The following is a 20,435-nucleotide window of genomic DNA, read 5'->3' on the forward strand; positions in this document are numbered from 1 at the left end:
AAAAAAGGTAAATTGCAACTTTTTATCTTGCAATTCTGGGAAATGAAGTCAGACTCAGAATTATCAGACATTTTTTTTTCCCCAGACACACGGGCAGCAATCGGAAGATTTTGCAGAAGAACGAAGAGAGAAGAGAGAGGGCCTTTAAGTTCTCTGGAGGCTGCACCTCCAGGAGGTCCGAGAGCCAACAGTGACTTTCACTTTTGGAGGGAAGTTTTACGACTCTTTGTCTGTGAGCATGGTATTTTGCATATGTAATTCGATTGGGTGTTGATGCAAAAACTACTAAGGATTTTTAAAACACTAATATGTTGCAAAGGTATCAACATATAAATATACACTATCATTTAGATCATCAAAATACAAATTCAGACCAAACATGGCATAGGTAAGTTATACTACACTAGAGATCTATCATAACAAATGCATACAACAGAATACAATGAAAACACAAAAATTACAAGGCAGTAATAGTAAAACTATACACAATGACCTGGGGCTATGTGTGATAGGAAGGTCAAGGATAAGTTTGTCTGTGAATGAATAGGAAAGTGTCCATTTCTTTTGGCATTGTGTCTTTCCTATAGGCAAATGTAGTGTGCTCCGTTTGCATTCCTTGAAGCAATAAAACCCATGATACCAGATGGTCACCCTGGCAACTGAGCCCTTTTGGGGTGTTAGTTGCTTTGCAGGGTTGTCTCCAGAACTCCAGCATATAGCCGGCTTGTTGGTTTTAAAGATTATTTGTTAAATGTAACAAATAACTGTATGTCTGATTGGTCCAGATGCTACACAGTACAATTTAAATGACATGAGACGATGGCTGTTTTTAATGACTCTGTGTTGGAGTTTCATGAGCACAAATTCATACTAGTACGTCCACATCATGAAGGTAAGACCTTATGGATTTATGAACAAACCACCACTTGATTTAAAAATTATCTTTGCAGTCTACTGACATTTTATTATGACACTTGGTATTCTGCAAGGTGCCTCAACATGAAGGCCATACTTGTCTAGTGTTCTTCTTATATAGTGCATTAAAATGTTTTTCCTCGTTTCGTCGAGTCATCTTGCATGTCTTTGGCTGTACATTGCAAACTTGCTCTAATCAAACATTTTATGATATTGTGCTTTTTTGTTTAACATACTCAAACATACTTTCTGGTAAGAAAAAAGGCTGCCAGCTGTGTCTAGGAACTTCTAATGTCTTGGAAATCTTCATGCAGCCTTAGACTTTCTAAAGTAGTAAAATTATTTCTTCTCTATCCAAAAGATTCCGGGGGGCGCTACTGTAAAAAAAGAACGTGGGTACAACTTCCGGTGAGGCGGCGGACATGTATAACATGGTATTTTGTGTGCTAATTAGCGAAGAGGCTAAGTGTTTTTTGGACCATTGTTTACTTTGTAAAGATGCACACCTTTATGAGAGATGTCATGTCCTTATGGACAATATATGCTTTTCGAATTTGTGTTCCCACAGCATTAGCAAGTTTGGATCGCTAAATCTTGAACGACTGCCCTGGTGAAAAAAAAACAGCATATGCTGGTAGGTATGTTTTGATGCTGGGATGCTGGTTAGGTAGGTTTTGATGCTGGTTTATGCTGGTCCTTTGCTGGTTCATGCTGGTCCTTGATCAGCAAAAACCAGCAAAGGACCAGCTTAAACCAGCATCAAAACATACCTAACCAGCATCCCAGCATCAAAACATACCTACCAGCATATGTCAAAAATTCAACAAACAAACAAACACACACACACACGGTTAGGCTTTTATTTGTGCATATGGATTGATCTATGGAAATTGTGATCCGATGGAGCTTTACAGGCTTTTGGCTGCTTTATTTTTTACTAACCACCAGTTTGCGCTGTTTTCGACACTCTTGAAGCTTTGAATCTTTTCCCGAAACAGTCAGAGGAAAGTCTCGGTGCTTCACGAGGTTTCATTTGCCCGTAACTCCTGTCAACTGTTGAATGAATGAGTGTCACGTCCCACTTGTTTACTTTGAACCAGAAGACGCTCCCACTTTTAACGTGGTCTGATTTTAAAATGCCTTTCAAAGGATGAATTTTGAGATTTTAAGTTTTGAACTGATATATAATTTCTTATGATTTCTAAAACGTGATAGGGAAAAAGGCGACGAAGAAAGTCTTTTGTGACAAAGGTCAGAACTCATGTTATAATGTAGATTTTTTTTTAAGTTGCACTCTTGACATATTAATCTGTTACTTTTCCTACATAATTTGTGACACAAAAATATGGTAAAATATCTATTTAAGAGTCTTAGACCTTTCCAACGATGTATAGTTTGTCATGATTACAGTAGGATTTAATTGTAATATAGTGAAGTAAACTTAGGGGTCACACACAGAGGGGACAGTGACAGTTAAAGGGGTAATTGTGTTTTAAGACAATTATGTTCCCTACCATAAAAGTAAGTAACTTAAAACAGCAATGTTAAATAGGGGTTGAATAATTATGACAGCTGTGTTATTAAAAAAATCCAGTAATTCAAAAACCTTACATTATATATTAACATCATCACTTTTAATATGCCAGTAAACTGCTGCAGATGCAATTTTTATAAAGTGCTGGATCTTCAGAAAAGCTTGTATTTGTAAACTTCTGTAGTCTCTGAGGGGTTGGCTAATTTTGATTCAACTTTATATTTCACAGAGTATGTGTTGGGTCTTAATTTTCCTCATTCATGCTGGTTTATCCGTTAATTTCTGTCTCTTTACATTTTGCCAGAACTTTATTATCTGCTTCGGTGACCTTGCGATTGTTGTAATGACTTTAGAAAGATCATGATGTTTAGAATCCTTCATATAGGTCCGAAACTGAGAAGGATCTGGAGGGCGTGAGGGTTTTACGCCCAGCCGTTTCAGACAAGTGCCCACATACGCATCCTCAATGTTAAATGGCTTCATGTTTTTGGAAGCCTCAACTATTTTTTTGGGAAGATCGTTGGAGAACACATATCCTACTCCCAGCACATACAAAGGGTATTTTGGTTCAGGGTACAGCTCCTCTGATACGTAATACTTTGATTTTTTGTTTCTAATGACATTCTGGTTCCACATCAAAAATCCTGTAAAGTAGTTTTGTCTTGGTGTGTTGGGTGCCAGCAGGAGGGTCATCAGGTTCTCCACATTTATGTACATGTCAGAATCAACCTTCATAGCATAAGATGCTTGAGGGCAACGAGTGGCCAACCAGTCCATGATCACCATTGTCTTTATGGTCAAGTTGAAGTAGGAGTCCACAAAGTTGCTCTGCAGTAAATCTCTGTGTTGTCGACTCTCTTCCTCCAGCTGCTGTTGAGCTTCAGATCCTCCAGGCAAACCCACCATAAACAGAGTCAGCACTGTTTTTCCCTGGACTGAGCTCTCATTCCCCCATGTGCTCCGGATGGCGATACGAGCATCTACTTGATGAGGAGCCACAGGAACAATGAAGGCCAGGAACGGATTCTGCTTACATTTATCAGGTTCATCCAAGATGAAATGATAGTTTCTTGGATGAGCCACATGATAATGCACTGAAACGTGTTCTTTTAGTACAGTAGTTGTTTGAATGATGTGTTGATCTGTTAAGAATCTCCAGGCAAATATTTTACCAGAAAAGGCCTCAGTCACGTTATAGGACAGAGTCTGATTTACAAGATTAAACCAGGTCTGATGGTGTTTAAATGGCTTGATTGAGAAATCATAGAAACAAGCGATGACAAACAGTGATGTCAATGTGAGCAGCAGAATGAATCCTCTTTTAATGCGACTGTTTCTGTTTTTATCCTGAGCCAAACAACACCTGAGAAAGACAGAGAAACAAAAGGATAATCAGACCTAATTATACTTCTGAAGATGTGAATGGTTTATCTGCTTTTCTAACCAGGGTTAAATGTAAAAGTACCTTGAGACTCTAAAATGTGCTTTATTGCAGGAGTGCATTATAGAGCCAGATACACAGTCAGTGACAACGCTACCACAAATTTTCATAAAAGATTTTTTTTTTGAAGATGGCATCAAATGCATCACAAAACCCACCACTGATCCTTTGCAAGTGCAGTTTTTGTGTGTATTTGACATTCAAATAAGTTACGATTCTAATCAGTCTCTATGATAAGCTGTCCATTATCTACAGTACCAAAAGTGACCATGCTGGTTTTCCCCGTCTTACTTACACTAATTAAATAGTATTACAAATAGTTTGTATTGTACAGGTCGGCACATTTTTAAAAGAAAGAAACATGAATCTGGGTCTTTTTCCAGTATGAAACATTTTTGCCATATTTTATGCATTTTGGCCAGTAGTAGTACAGTCGGTCTTTTACACTCAGGTGGTGTTTGGTTATAGTTAACTGAATCTAAAAGCATTAAAAATCCTGAGAAACTTGTTTGACTGTTGACATTAATAACGTGTTTTAATGTCAGTAATAATTTTACCACCACCAACGCACCTGCCATTCTAGTTTCCATGGCTTAAAATGCATGAACCTATATAAAAAACAGTGAGGAAATAATGATAACACTGTTAAAATACATAATGTGGGCTAATGCTAAATAAACAATTTATGTACATTACATGTTATTACAAATGCCTGCAAAGGGCGCCAAAGGCTTAATAATTGTTGCTGTTACACTTACAGGATGATCAAATCCTTGTTAAATAGTGATCATTTAACATTTAATTTAAATATCCTCTTAATCTTGTGATAGAAATGCTACAGCCTCTATAATTTCTTGTGGAGCACAACCCTTGCCAAAATTAACCATGGTTTTATCGTAGTAAAACTGCTTAATTTTCTTGTGTGTTTTTTTGGATGCTTGAGACAATAAAATCAATTAGAAAACTGTATTAGGCCTAATAAAATTATAGTTATAGGTAAATTTCTAGATCTACAACTGTAATTTATAAATAATACAATTCAATTGTTTGTTTGTTTTTTTTTTTTTTTACTTCCATAACGAGGGAGAAGTCACAACAATACAATTCTGCTTAAGGCACCCATTTGGCCAGCAGCAGCCTTGTTTACAAGCTACTTAAAACCTAAGGAAAGTGAAGAAAAGAGGGAAAACTCAACCTAAAAACAAACAACTGCTTGATGCCGAATTGCCACTAATTTGAAAGTGAAAGTAAAATGTGCACGGCACCTTTACCGAAGGAAAGCGAGGAAAAGAGGGTAAACTCAAACGAACTAAAAACAAACAATTGCTAGATGCTGAATTGCTGCAAATTTGAAAGTAAAACTCGAACTATACTTCACATATAGACTGGTACCAACAAGGCTTAGATTTGGACCTAACTAAGTCTCATTGCCAGACTGTGTCTGTATGAAAAACGCAGTTTAAACAAATAACAGGTGCACGTACCTCTTCCACATGCTTCCAATGGCCATGACTGTGTATTTGACTGTGTGTGAAAGATGCATTCTGTATTTTTTCCTGATGTTAATGCGTTTGTTCCTTCTTGTGAACTGAGGGTGGGGCTTAAACTTTATACCTTGTTATGAACTTGTTATTTTGGTTACTTAGGTAGAACAATAATGCTGCTGCTTCTTTTTCAATAATCACAGAGAACAGAGGTGTATGCGTAGCAGTGGTGTGCAGTTGTGTTCTGAAATGAGGAAACAAAGTCCTCACATTTTTTTTTTTTTAATTTCTGTATTGTTGTTATTATTATTAAATGTAAATTCATGTCCCAGTCACATTTTCTTGGTTAAACATTACTTACACTACCAGAATAAAAATCTATTTTGTATTTTTACATTAACAAAGTAATTAATAAAACCAAGCATAAATCTCATCAGACGCGGAGATGTACCTTTAATTTCAACAAGCTGATTGGTCACCAAAAAAAAAAAAAAAAAAAAAAAAAACTCCACAGATCATGTTTTCAGGTCATTTAAAGTGTGATTTTGACTTGACAAAGTGGTTATATTTAGTTGTGTGAGTTGTTTACTTACTTTTTTATTAGTCTTCCCATTTATGTAATTATATTGTTCATTCAGACCCGGAATGCACACAAACAAAGGAGGCAGGATTTGTCACATGAACCAATCACAGCTGAACATAACCAGTCATATCCAATCATATTACGATAGAGGCATTGCCTCCTTTCTTGTGACTTTTCCCCAGACTGTCTGAATTACTCCCCTACAAACTCGCCCCATGCTTTAGTGGCAGTGTTGCCAAGTCCACGGTTTTCCCGTGGAATTGGGCTACTTTAACACTGTTGCTGATAGTTTTTTTATGTCTGCGGGTTGACGCGACCCACTAGAATGCTCATTTTACCAGTGGAACCCTGCCAAAAAGTATATTTTATCCTGCGAACATGGTTTTTAATGAGGGACCCCCCTCGAAATGCAGTAGCAATTGGGCAGGTTTTGTTGTGAAAACCTGGCAACCTATTTAGGTCAAAAATGAGATAATGATACTGATTGAATGCTCTTGACACATATTATTCATCCATCAAATACTTTTTCTTCAAACTCGCTAAAATACCAGCCTCAGCCCAATCAGAAGTACCAGTACTTACATAGAAACCTATACATGAGCCTGATAAAAATGCAAAAATGCATCAGGATTCTATGTTCATCACAAGGAGTAAAACCAAAGAATATAGTTCTAATGTGCAGAACAAGATTGCTGAGCTTCACAAAATAGAAAGTGGCTGTAAGAAAAGAGCTAAAGCATTGAAAATCCCCATTTCCACCATCAGGGCAATAATTAAGAAGTTCCAATCAACTAAAGATCTGCCTAGAAGAAGACGTGTGTCTATATCATCATAATGGATGATGAGGAGGAGACTTTGAGTGGCCAAAGACTCTCCAAGGATCACAGCTGGAGAATTGCAGAGATTAGTTGAGTCTTGCGGCCAGAAAGCCTAAAAAAAATTCAAATAGCCCCTACATCACCACATGCTGTTTAGGAGGGTTTCAAGAGAAATCCTGCTCGCTCATCCAAAAACAAACTCCAGCATATTTAGTTGTCAGATATGACTAGAACTTCAAACAAGACTGGCTTCTATGGTCAGATGAAACTAAAAAAAAAAAAGCTTTTTCGCAGCACTCAAGATGGGTTTGGTGCAAACAGGGATAAAAAGTACCCCATGCCCACATTTAAATAAACTGCTGGATTTTTAATGTTCTGGGCCTATTTTTCTGCCAGAGATCATGGACATCATGTTTAGATACATGGCATCATGGATTCTATCAAATACTAAGAGATATTTTTTTTTTTTTAAACCTGACTGCCACGGTTATAAATTTTATACTGGCCAATTAAATTTTATATTGGGCTGTTTAAATATTTCATCAGGACATGATCCAAAACAAACACAAAAATGTGTCACTGAGAACAAAATGAAGCTTCTGCCATGGCCGTCCCAGTTCCCTGACCTGAACCCTGTAGAAAATGAGTGGGGTAAACTGAAGAGAAGAAGCACCAACATGGAACTGTGAATCTGAAGGATCTGGAGAGATTTTATATGAAGGAATGGTCTCTGATCTCTTGTCAGGTGTTCTCCAAACTCACCAAGAATTATAGGAGAAAATTCAGAGCTGTTATCTTGGGAAAAGGACTTAATTGGGTGCCAATAATTGTGGCCAACGTGAACTAGAGAAAAAAATAAATTTAATAATGAGATTTCCCCCAAACTTTCCATTGTTTTACTTCAGTGAAAGGTTAGAAGTTCATGATTTGTTTTTAAATGAAAGATCAAAACGATAAACAATGTAGATTTATTTCCACAGCTGCCTTATTTGCTCATATTTACCAAGGGTGCCAATATTTGTGGAGGGCACTGTAGCACACGTACGTTTGCAAGAGGTCTGTTAAAAATCACTTGATCTGGAAAGCATCTGCTGTGTACAAACATCTGACAGATGTCTGTAAGATGTCAGTTTTACATACATTCTAAATTATAAACATTTTAAAGACATCTGATAGGAAATGCCCTATAGACGTATTGCAGATGAGCAAACACTCTAAAAAAAAAAAAAACGTCTTCCAGATGTAAAAGCAGACGTCAAATAGACATCTCTGTGATGTATGTGTGCGCATCAGGGTTGTTGGTGGGGCTATCAGAAACTGTCAAATTATAATCTTGACAAGTGTGAAGAGTATGGTATGCACCTATAGAAAGACTAAACTAAGCTAAAAAGCTAGAAACTTTTTATGCATTTTGGCCGTTCACTTACATGACAAGAGCATTTTGGTGGCAGTAAAATGCAAACGGGTTTAAAAGGGCACATTTTTGAAAACAATACCATTACTGTCTCTGTAAACTACAAAAATGCAAATTTATGAAAACGGTGACGTCAGAATGCAAAACTCAACATAAATATCACCTAAGAGTGAAATGTCAATGCAGACACCAGCAGAGAACTGCAAGTTGGTGGTAAAAACTCTTTTCATGTCTGTAAGGATGATTCATTTATTAGAGACTTGAGGCAAGTTCAACATTTGTTTGTTGGTGTGAGACTTTACTTCTCTTTTGTCTCCCTCTGGTGACTGGATATAATAATTCTCCAATGAAGGACAATAGCTAGCCAGATAGATGCTAGCCAGCAGGGTGGCACTCTGACACAATGCTTTTACAGTATTTTATATACCATGATTGTAACATTTAACTGACACGAAATGATATGAAACATGTATTTACAATTATAAATTCTTAGAGCAATGCCTAATAACAGTTTCTTGAACCAAACCCACTATTATAAAGTGTACCCAACACAGAGCAATAAATAACTTAATACCAGTATTTAATATCAAAATAACCCCACCTTTCAAAATTTCACAATCCTGACCTTTTAAAACAAAGGAACAGGAGCTATATTTTTCGATGAAGCAGATCCATTGTGGTATCCAAGATTAGTTTGTTCATGATGCCTTTTGGATTTTGTTTTGAGCAAATTCGTCAGCCCAGTGCAAGATGTCTGTAATATCTGCGAGATTGGCTGAGTTTCCCACACCTTTAGCTACATCGGTTGAGCCGTCTGCATTTCCTCCTAAGCGTGCACACACATAATGAGCCCATTTAAGGGCTGAGTCACTAGCAGAGCCCTAGAAAAAAGAGAACAAATACAATCACATACCTGTGTGGTTATATCATAGTTATGTGATTTTGTGTGTGCTGTACCTTGGGTACTTGGCAGGCACAAAGCACCTTCCCTGACAACTGCAGGTGAGAGAACAACATGACCATGGAATCTGGAGAACTCTTGCTCAGCTGGAGCACAGTCTTCATCAGCACCTAAACACAATCACATGTATACAAACTGTATACATTTGACACAAATACAATCATCAAACATCATCACAAAAGATATTAATTACCGATATCGAGTCTGTATGGATGAAGTCTACCACCACAGGTTTATTGGAGTGTTTGATCAGCAGCTCTTTGGCTTTCAAGGCAGCCTGAAGCAGAAGAAAAACATCTCAACAAAACCTCAGAGCAGATGTGATAGAAATGACTACCCAGCAAACTACCTTTTGAACATCATTGCCTATAGATGTATCTACCTCTTTGATCTCCAGTTTTCTGATGGTGGTGTTGCTGGTCTTCTGCATTCCTTTGAGCCGATTCTGCAACTCTCGCCTCTGCCATTGTGGGATAGGTGTGATATCAACTGCCTAAGATGCATCACACATAGGACATAGACCAAAGAAATTCATACATCATGAACTGAATCGGCAACAAAGACGAGAGGTTATAGAGAGTTACGTACGTTCATTAGGAGGCCAACCTCTTTGGAGAGCCTCTGTGCTGCTGGTATAGACAGGGAGCTTGCAGCTCCTACCTGGGCTGCCAAAGACTCCAACTCTTCTTCCATGGCTTGGCCCGTCTCACGAGCCTAGGTCACAGGAGCAGTTAGTATCACAAAAACCGATCTGGTACACAATAGCAGATTTTGGTTTTCAAACCTTTTTGGCTTCATCTCCAGTAACAGCAAGTATACGGCTGATGCCTTTCACCATCTGTCGCTCAGACACAATGACAAAGTCCTTAATTGCTCCCGTCTTTAATAAATGCCTGATAAAAACAACAATATATTGGTGATGTTGGCTGCAGCTTGGGAAACGCCAAAAGTATTGGTGGTTTCCCCAAAGGACAGGCAGCTAACCCTGTACCTGGAGGGCTCCCATCCTGCAGAAAGGGATGCATAGACTCTAAAATACATTCAAGAGTTTTAGACACCAGTCTGTTATTATGGGGACATTTCCATGCCCCTAAACATGACACGGCACAAAATGAAATGTGGTACTTGGCCATTCAAAGTGGCCAAGGTTTCCAGACCTTCTGCTGTCAGTCTGAAAGTCTGGCTATGCGAGACTAACCCTAGGTGAGCACAACTGAACCAGCTAAACAAAGTGTTCAGGACTTCATTGCTTTATTTTTAAAACTACAGCCAAGTGTGTTACAGCAAAGTTGGAAATGCAGGAAGAAGTAGCTCCCCAGGAGTAGGATTGGCAACCCTTGGTCCCAAAGGGTTCCAGCAGTTTCAGAAGAATCTTACGTGCCACAGCAAAGCTCCACTGAAGCTTGTTCAGTGGTGTTTGAGTTAAGCAGATCCGAAACGGGCACAGCCACGGACACTACTCGCACTGGGTCTGGATACACCTAAAACAAACAGGTCAAAACATCATCTATAGATTGTTTCCACCAATAGGGAGCTGGGTACCAAAACGTCCTTTTATTTGGGAGGAACAGGGCCATAACTTTGGCCATGCTCTCCCCAAAGAAAAGGACATAAGCACAGTCCACTCATCTTACATCAGGGTTGCCCATTTCTGCTCCTAGAAGGCCACTATGCTGTAGAGCAAGGGTGCCCAAACTCGGTCCTGGATGGCTGCTGTCCTGTAGAGTTTAGTTTCAACCCAATTAAACACACAGGCTCTTACTAGGCATAGTAAAAATTCCTGGCAGGTGTGTTGAGGCAAGTTGAAGCTGAACTCTGCAGGACACTGGCCCTCCAGGACCGAGTTCAGGGACCCCTTCCGTAGAGTTTCCAGTTTTCAGTCCTTCAATTTCCAGTCCTACTTAAACATACCTTAACCAGCAAATCAAAGACTTCAGGATCATGATTAGCTGGACTTCAGGAGCAGAAATGTTCAAGCGAGTTTGTTGGTAGGGATGTCCCAAGCTGATCTCAAGGAACGGTAGCGGGGGGCGATTAGGCATTTTTGTGGGTTCGAGTATCGGGACCAGCAGGAATTGTAGATGAGGGGAGTAAATTTACAGTGCTCTCTTTCACTATTGGTGCTCGATTTCACTTTGAGCAAGGCACTAAACACCCAACTACTCCCTGGATGCTGCAGCAAAAATGTCTGCCCGCTGCTTCAGGTCTGTGTTGACAGTCTGTGCGTGTTTGTTCGCTACTCATGGGGGGGTGTTTGCACATGGATAGGATAAATTCAGAGCACCAATTCTTATGTTAAAATTATTCTGCTCCCATTTTAGGTTTTGGAGTCTCTACTAATTGCTGGGCTCCAGGCTGGACTTTTTAGTTACAGATGCCCCTTTTTCACATTTGAGATCCTGCCCCTGTATACATTGGATTGATTTTAATAATTTTCAAGTGTGCACCTAGCACTAGAAATATACAAGTATCAGACCATGACTCTGTATTTGCAGATACTCAGTAATAAATGACTCAGATCAGGGGCACAAAAAACTTGATTGGGACATCCCTAGATGGTGGGTCTCCAGGAGCAGGATTGGTCTTCCCTGTCCTACACCCTTGTTACATATATACCTCTAGGCATGCAACAATCCAATATTCAATATTATATATATTTTTTTATATTTTTTTTCTGTCTCAATTGGTTTTGTTTGGTAATGGGACAAATCCAAATCCTACTGTGCATTATGGTTGTTACTGTCAAGCTCTAAAAAGGACAGAGAAAGTGGTGTCAACTCTATTTACCTCATCTACTGTTCTCAGACCCGTAATCTGTTTAGCTTTGGACAGAGGGATCTCCTCTATGTGCACCTCTGCATTTTGACGAATGATGTTCTGGACCAACTCCTCAACTTGCTGTAGCTCAGACACACTCAGGGAGCCCTTTAAGCAAGCACATACACATGTATTAGACATTTTGGAAATCATTTCACAAGTTCGCCTGCCCATCCAGTCCTGATGGTTAATGGTAAATTAACTTGTCTTGCAGTCCTCAATGGAGGCTCGAACCCAAGGCTTGGCTTGAGCTCTGAGTTTAACCCCCCTTTGTGGTACTACATAGAGCAGGGGTCTCCAGACTCAGTCCTGAAGGGCCAGTGTCCTGCAGAGTTTAGCTCCAACCCTAATTAAACACACCTAAACCAGCTAATCAAGGTCTTACTAGGCATGCTAGAAACTTCCAGGCAGGTGTGTTGAGGCAAGTTGGAGCTAAACTCTGCAGGACACCGGCCCTCCAGGACCAAGTTTGGTGACTCCTGACATAGAGGGAGAATAACAGAAATAGAGGAGGAGATGGGGAGGTGGAGGGATGCCAGAAGAACTGACGCTGGGATGGTGCAATGAGTGCTGCTTATATAGGCTCGTAATGATGAATGACAAGCCTGAATGATCAGGCTCCTACCAAACCTGCATTTGGAACTTCATTAAATCACTGAGGTAGCTACTCAGCTGATGTACCTTCACGCTGAAGTCGAAGCGAAGCCGGTTGGCAGTGCAGTGAGACCCCCGCTGGCTAACAGAAGGACCCAGCAACTCTCGCAGAGCGAAGTTTAGCAAATGTGTGGCGGAGTGCTTGACCATGCAGCCCAGGCGGATAACCTACAGTTCAAAATGCAACACTTACTAAAAAGTATCTGCAAGATGCATTACCACGATGTTGGTACTTTTATTCCTACTACTCCCACCTCATCCAAATGAAGCTGCACTTGGTCTCCGGTTCTCAAAGTCTCTGCTGCTGTGACTTGATGTACCACATAACCCCCAGCCAGACGGACAGACTTTACAGGGAACAGCACATCCTGCAAAGCATAACCGCAATGGTGAATCTTGTGCTTATCAAATACATAAAAATTAAGTATCTCAGATGGGATATGACCAGCAACCTGCAGTCCGTCCTTAGTGAAATAACCCTGGTCATGTGCCTGTCCACCCTGCTCTGCGTAAAAGCTGGTCTGGTCCAGAATCACACCACAGCGCTGCCCCTCGATCACCTCTGAAACCAGAGAGCCATCACAGTAGAGTGCCAGGACTGAAGCTCTGCAAGGCTGAAACACTGACAGAGGAAAATGGATCAGGATCTTTGTTCAGTCTCACATGTGTACAAACCAAGTGGTGTTTTCTTAATATTTCTGCTGTTTGGACTGTTTCGTAGTATACTGCTATTTGATTGCTACGGTGTTATGACTTTATTTTTAACATGCTGCTATGTTACTTAGCATTTTGAGGATGTTTCTTTGTGGTTAGTGAGGTGTTAATGTTTTTTTTTAGCATGCTGCTATGCAGTTACTAAGATGTTCTGAGTGTTTGTAGCATGTTGCTATGTGGTTACAAAGGTGTTATGAGTGTTTTTAGCATGTGGCTATGTGGTTACTGAGGTGTTCTGAGTATTTTTTTAGCATGTTCCCAGATGGCACACATACGTTTGCAAGATGTCTGTTAAAGATCTCTTGATCTGAAAAGCATCTGCTGTTTCTAAACATCTGATAGACGTTTGTAAGATGTCAGTTTAACATATGTTCTAAATCATAAACATCTTAAAAACATCTATAGACGTCTATTTGACATCTGATAGGAAACGTCCTATAGACGTATTGCTGATGAGCAAACACTTTAAAAAATGTCTTCCATATGTAAATGCAGACGTCAAACAGATGTCCCTGTGATGTATGTTTGTTATCAAGGTTGCAATGTGGTTACTGAGATGTTCTGAGTGTCTTTAGCATGTTGCTAATTGCCCAGATTGCCCAGACTGCTGTGGAGTTGCTAATGTGTTTAAATGCATCTGGTGTTCTTAATGTTCGTTCCCAGATAGCACATGTACGTCTGCAAGATGTCTGTTAAAGATCACTTGATCTGGAAAGCATCTGCTGTGTACAATCATCTGACAGACATCTGTAAGATGTCAGTTTTAAATGCATTCTAAATCATGAACATCTTAAAGACATCTTGAAGACGTCTATTTAACATCTGATAGGAAACATCCTATAGACATTTTGCAGATGAGCAAACAATCTAAAAAAAAATATGTGTTCCAGATGTTAATGCAGACGTCTAATAGACGTCTCTGTGTTGTATGTTTGTTATCAGGGTTAACATATTTCTCTGTGGTTACTGAGGTGTTAAGTGTGTTTTTAAGCATGTTGCTGTGTGGTTACTGAGGTGTCACAACGTGTTTTTGATGTTGTAAATGTTCTTTAGAATGTTACTGAGTTTGCTAGCATGTTGTGAGTGATGTATGTAAGTTACATTTTAGTTTGTTGCTTGCTTGCTTTATAATATAACCATTTAGTGGCACGTCTGGTCTGCTCCACAAACTCATGCACACATTATTTTTTAACTCTCCAATACCATATTGTCCATTAGGCCCCAGACTGTAACAGTATTTCGGGGAGTCGTCCGTATGAGGAACTCCTCGACTTTGTAGCTCCGCCAGACTATGAAGGTCCAGCTGGTTCACCCTATCTCCATCATCCTCCTCCGACTGAAGCCTCAACTGAGGAAAAAAAGAAAACCACCAGATTAGTCCACATACCCCATAAAAACAGAGTCCATTATTCATCCACCAATCAGAAACTGGATTAAGGAAAGCTACATGCTAATACCTTCTCATATTCATCTTCAAGCACTGCCATCTCTTTTTTATCAACCACCTTGCCCTTCTCCTCCAGCATCAGGTCAATGAGATCGAGAGGGAAGCCCAGGTTACGATACAATGACCAGGCGACCGATGCTGATAGAAACGACAACACATTGGACACATAGAGTACATAGAAAGAGAATAATAAAGAGGTTTAAGAAAAGAAAATTACAAATTGTGGGCTTTACCTGGAAAAACAGCCGAGTCTTTGTCCATATTGCTTAGGGTCCTGTCAATCACCCTCCTGCCCTGCTTCAGTGAGGACAGGAACTGGACTTCATTCTGATTAATGAGATCCATGATCTACAGAGGAAGCACAAAGTTTGTCATAGAAAACCAAATTCAGTTCCTGCAGTGTTATCAGCAGGTTTCCCAAATATCTCAAAAGACAAAAACAGCATTTATTTGAAAAAAAAAAAAAATTATTCTGTAACATTCTAAATGTCTTTACTGTCAATCTTGATCAATTTAATCAATCCAATTTCTTTTAAAAAATGGTAGTTTATCTTATACAACTTCACCCAGTTGTAATAAATGTAATATTGTGGTGCTTTCCGAACATGCTTACCCTTTCAGATTCTGTGTGCAGCTCTGGATAGGCATCACCCTGAAAAAATAGGAAAAGGGGAGGAAATATGAAACTTCAGACACAATTAAGTGATGGCAGTAATAATTTGGTGGGCTCTGAATCATCTCACCAGTATATGAGCTACAGTAGGCACCAGGCTTGCCAGCGCACCCTCAGGAGCCTGCAGCACTTCTGTAGTAAACCTTACGGCACGTCTCAAGATACGTCTCAACACCAGCCTTTCACAAAGAGGACACATTGCATAAATTGTATCCTTTAAATGACTCGTACTGCACACTTTGATGAAGTCAGACTCACTCAGCGCCTGTCATGCCTGGGTAAACTCCGTCAGCGATGCACACACTGAGTGTCCGGATGTGGTCGGCCACGACCCGATAGGCCATGTCCACTTGACCCACATCAGCCTCTCCGGTCCTGCCTTGATATGCAGGAACCTTAGAGCACTACATGCACAAACAATAGAGGTAATGTAGTTTAGTTTGTATTGATCCTGCAATATTATTCATGTGAAAAGGTTAAACGAAGATTAGGGACCTGATGGATGGCGGACAATATGGGTGTAAAAAGATCTGTGTCATAGTTAGATCGTTTCCCTTGCAGGACGGTCACCAGCCGCTCCAAACCCATCCCAGTATCCACGCTGCACTGGGGCAGAGGTCGCAGGCTACCATTGACCTCCCTGCAACACAAAGACAGAACACTGACATAGTCACATCTGTAGCCTGGTCTCCATAAAATGTTGCATGGTTGTTTAAATGATGCATCTGTTTACTCAGTTTTGATACATTTTGAGCTTTCTTTAAGGATTTTTAGGCTTTTAGGTACACTATATAAGGACCATATTATTGTCCCTGTTATAGCTGTCCAAATGCAAATGTTCCACATTTTTTTGATAATTATTGACCTAGAGAGTCTAGAGAATTGTTCACAAAAGTAGTTTTTTTAAATAATATCAAATATTTAAAGAACAGTTGGATTGACAGCAGTGGTCATAGAGGCAAAGTTGTTCAGAATGAGGAGAAATATTTCAGCACTATGCGCTCGAAGCTGTTATTAAAATTAAATTTGAAAATATATAAATAAAAGACACTGGAAGTAACCTTTCTAACCTGTTATACTGCATAAATACTAGATTCCAAATTTCCACCACATCCGGACTGTCTGCGTTGACCAGTGAGGCGGCGTTGCGATTCCCAATGTGATCATAGTGAATCTCCGTGCAGGGGCCACAAGGACCCGTCTCCCCCATTTCCCAGAAGTTATCTTTCATCCCAAATGGCAACACGTGATCTGGCTGCACTCTGCAATAGGAATGTCACAACAATTCAGGGAATCTCCTACAGAAAACGAATGCATTTGTCTACTTTGCTTTGCCTTGCCTTTAGTAAACGTACCCCATGCTAAGCCAGATTTGCCGTGTTTCCTCATCAGCAGGGAGTCCATTTGCCACGTCTCCAGAGAAGTATGAGATGTACAAGCGATCTGCAGGAATGCCGTACTCTTGCGTTAAAAGACGCCAAGCCATTGCACAGGCCTCCACCTGGATTATGAATTATTACTTTATTCAAAAATAAATTACAATGCTACAGAGCCCTACATTGGAGAAGGTGATGATTAAAAAAAGAAGAAATATTATTTTGAAATACAATTTTAACCATTTTTTGTGATAGAATCCAAAGTTTCTTGAAGGAACGCAAAATTTCTTGGGGTACGCAATACTTTTACAAGAGACAAAAGTTGTTTCTTGGGGGAATGCAATAGTTTTACATGAGAATTCAAAGTTCCTCGGGGGAACGCAATACTTTTTCAAAAGAATGCAATGTTTACTGGGCAAACACAATAGTTTTGCGAGAGAATGTGAAGTTTCTCTGAGAATTGCAATAATAATAAGAATTTTAAGAATTATGAAGTTTATCCAGTGAACGCAATACTTTAACGAAATGCAGAACGATGTTGAAGTTGGAGGAGAAAATGAGACAGGAGTTTTTAGACATACCATAACCATCATAACCGGAAAAAAATAGTTCACACAGTGCTAGACAAGATGAGTGTTTGAGGTGAAAAAGTATATAAACTTTTTTTTTTTTTTTTTTAAAGAAAATAACAGATCGTTTTGCTAGATAAGACCTTATTCCTCGGCTGGGAATGTTTAGAGCCCTTTGAAGCTAACCCTGAGAGCACACACACACATCACATAGACGTCTATTTGACATCTGAATTTATATCTGCAAGACATATTTTTTAGAGTGTTTGCTCATCTGCAATACGTCTATAGGACGTTTCCTATCAGATGTCAAATAGTCATCTATTAGATGTCTTTAAGATGTTTATGATTTATAATGTATCTAAAACTGACATATTACAGACATCTGTCAGATGTTTGTACACAGCAGATGCTTTCCAGATCAAGAGATCGTTAACAGACATCTTGCAGACGTACGGGTGCTATCTGGGAATCCTTTAAGTTTCTTGAGCAAACACAATAGTCTTCAGAGAAACTGTTGTGAGAGAATATCCTGATAGCACATGTGCATCTCAGAGACGTCTATCTGACATCTGCATTTACATCTGGAAGACATATTTTTTATGTAGTTTGCTCATCTGCTATACGTCTATAGGACGCTTCCTATCAGATGTCAAATAGTCATCTATTAGATGTCTTTAAGATGTTTATGATTTATAATGTATCTAAAACTGACATATTACAGACATCTGTCAGATGTTTGTACACAGCAGATGCTTTCCAGATCAAGTGATCTTTAACAGACATCTTGCAAACGTATGTGTGCCATCTGGGAACATGCTAAAAAAATACTCAGAACACCTCAGTAACCACTTAGCCACATGCTAAAAACACTCATAACACCTTTGTAACCACATAGCAACATGCTACAAACACTCAGAACATCTTAGTAACTGCATAGCAGCATGCTAAAAAAAACATTAACACCTCACTAACCACAAAGAAACATCCTCAAAATGCTAAGTAACATAGCAGCATGTTAAAAATCAAGTCATAACACCGTAGCAATCAAATAGCAGTATACTACGAAACAGTCCAAACAGCAGAAATATTAAGAAAACACCACTTGGTTTGTACACATATGAGACTGAACAAAGATCCTGATCCATTTTCCTCTGTCAGTGTTTCAGTGTTTTAACAGACATCTTGCAGACGTACATGTGCTGTCTGGGTACTAAGTGTCTCAGGAAAATGCAATGCTTTTGCAGAAGAACAAAGTTTCTTGGGTGAATGCAATACTTTTGTGACCATATAATATGGTATGGTAAAATATGGTAAAAGGTATAATTTTTGTAAATTTATTTGTTCCTCTTTTTTTTTTTTTTTTTCCCATTACCATGTTTGTGTAGGGACTCTGTAAAATGCAATTCACACACATGATAACTTGAATATTAACTCTTGAATGATGAACATTCATTTTGATATTTTTTAGGGGGCATAAGTGTCCAGATTTCATACGCAAGAAAAAAAAAGCCTTATTAAATGAATAACATTTTTGAGCAAACCTTGAAGTAATCTCCAAATGACCAGTTCCCCAGCATCTCGAAGAAGGTGTGATGGTACACGTCTTTCCCCACGTCCTCCAGGTCATTGTGTTTGCCTCCAGCACGGACACACTTCTGACTGTTCACCACCCGCCGGTACGACGCCATCTCACTGCGGGGGTCCGGACAGCCCAGAAGAATGGGCTTAAACTACAGGACGACACAGACCATGATAACCTACCATCAAAATTATTATTACAAAATGCCCTTAAACCTCTCAAAAACACATTTAATTCCTTTTTTGGGCTGTAAATAAAAGCACAGTGTTTACCTGGCACATCTATTTTTGAATATTTGACTATTAAATTGTCTATTTAGTGAGTCTCTTAAATATAAACAAGAATTCAAGATCTACTATTTTATATAGATTTAGTTATGGTTTCCAAAGTTTGCTTTTACAATTGTAAACTGATCAAACCATTTGACTTTATGTGTATAATGACATTTTTTAAATCAAAAATAAATACTAGATTTCATCACAATCCACAATACAATATTTTTAAGTGCAAACGTTATATTTCTCCCTACTTATACCATAGTATTACCATACGTGCCAAAAAAAAACAAACAAATAAGAATAAAAAATAACATAGTAGAAGCGTTGTACTTTGACGTTGTTGTTCCTTGTTATATTTGCATTATCCTGCATGTGTCATTCTTGACTGTGTACCTGGTTCATCCCAGCATTGACGAACAGAAGACTCGGGTCTCCTCTCGGACGCACGGGGGAGGACGACACAACCCGGTGTTCATAACCTTCCTTGAAAAAGTCGATGAACTTCCGCCGTACTCTTTTAGATGTGAATTCTTTATGCGATTCTGAGTAAGACAGGGCCGAGCATCTTCTTATGCCCGCAGATAAAACACTTAATTTTGCATTTAAAAACGCACAGTGGAGCTGTTTCACAAGCCCTATGCGCGCAGCCATCTTGCCGCGTCACAGCATTAAACAGCAGCATCCAATCAGCGACGAGAATGAAACCGAAACTAAACATGACGGTGAATCTATTCGAAATAAATAAATAAATAAATAACATCTAAAAAGGAAAATATATTATATTACGAAAGTGTAAATATAAAAATGTAAAGTATATATATAATATAAAAATATAGAAAACCATAACATTTAGGATGTATATAAAAACAAACGTATATGAAGTACATATAAAATCTATTTTATAGATCTTTATTGTATGCATTTAAAGCAGGGGCGGATTGGCCATCTGGCAATTCTGGCAAATGCCAGAAGGGCCGGACTATTTTTTAAATGTGGGCCGGTCAGTTTTTTTTTTTTTTTTTTTTTTTTTTTAATATGTATTGTTTTTACATGCAGGCAGCTTTTATCTCTTGCAAGATGTGAATATGATGAGGATGATGATGATGATGATGATAATAGTAATAATAATAATAATAATAATAATAAATGTTAAGCATTTGGCCCAATCGGCGACA

The 20,435-nt window shown here is 39.0% G+C and overlaps 2 protein-coding genes across 2 annotated transcripts; both read right to left on the minus strand.

Moving 5' to 3' along the window:
* Nucleotides 1–1,846: 1,846 nt before the first annotated feature.
* On the minus strand, nt 1,847–5,482 carry LOC127153800 (beta-1,3-galactosyltransferase 1-like). Its single transcript, XM_051095050.1, has 2 exons — nt 5,375–5,482; nt 1,847–3,812 (listed from the first exon to the last, which is right to left on the minus strand). Exons 1-2 carry the CDS (start codon nt 5,431–5,433, stop codon nt 2,708–2,710), a joined length of 1,164 nt encoding a protein of 387 aa, XP_050951007.1. The 5' UTR covers nt 5,434–5,482; the 3' UTR covers nt 1,847–2,707.
* Nucleotides 5,483–7,741: 2,259 nt separating this feature from the next.
* Nucleotides 7,742–19,927, minus strand: aars2 (alanyl-tRNA synthetase 2, mitochondrial (putative)). The gene is made up of 22 exons (XM_051095606.1): nt 19,654–19,927; nt 18,945–19,133; nt 16,811–16,956; nt 16,526–16,717; nt 15,951–16,095; nt 15,714–15,859; nt 15,526–15,634; nt 15,396–15,434; nt 15,016–15,130; nt 14,793–14,920; nt 14,539–14,683; nt 13,074–13,243; nt 12,876–12,989; nt 12,649–12,789; nt 11,938–12,075; nt 10,528–10,631; nt 9,935–10,043; nt 9,739–9,864; nt 9,533–9,643; nt 9,344–9,427; nt 9,147–9,260; nt 7,742–9,070 (listed from the first exon to the last, which is right to left on the minus strand). The coding sequence occupies exons 1-22, from the start codon at nt 19,909–19,911 to the stop codon at nt 8,888–8,890; spliced, it is 3,006 nt and encodes a 1,001-aa protein (XP_050951563.1). The 5' UTR covers nt 19,912–19,927; the 3' UTR covers nt 7,742–8,887.
* Between the last annotated feature and the right edge of the window lie 508 nt (nt 19,928–20,435).

Source organism: Labeo rohita, chromosome 22, assembly GCF_022985175.1.
Source record: "Labeo rohita strain BAU-BD-2019 chromosome 22, IGBB_LRoh.1.0, whole genome shotgun sequence".
Lineage (NCBI taxonomy): Eukaryota > Metazoa > Chordata > Actinopteri > Cypriniformes > Cyprinidae > Labeo > Labeo rohita.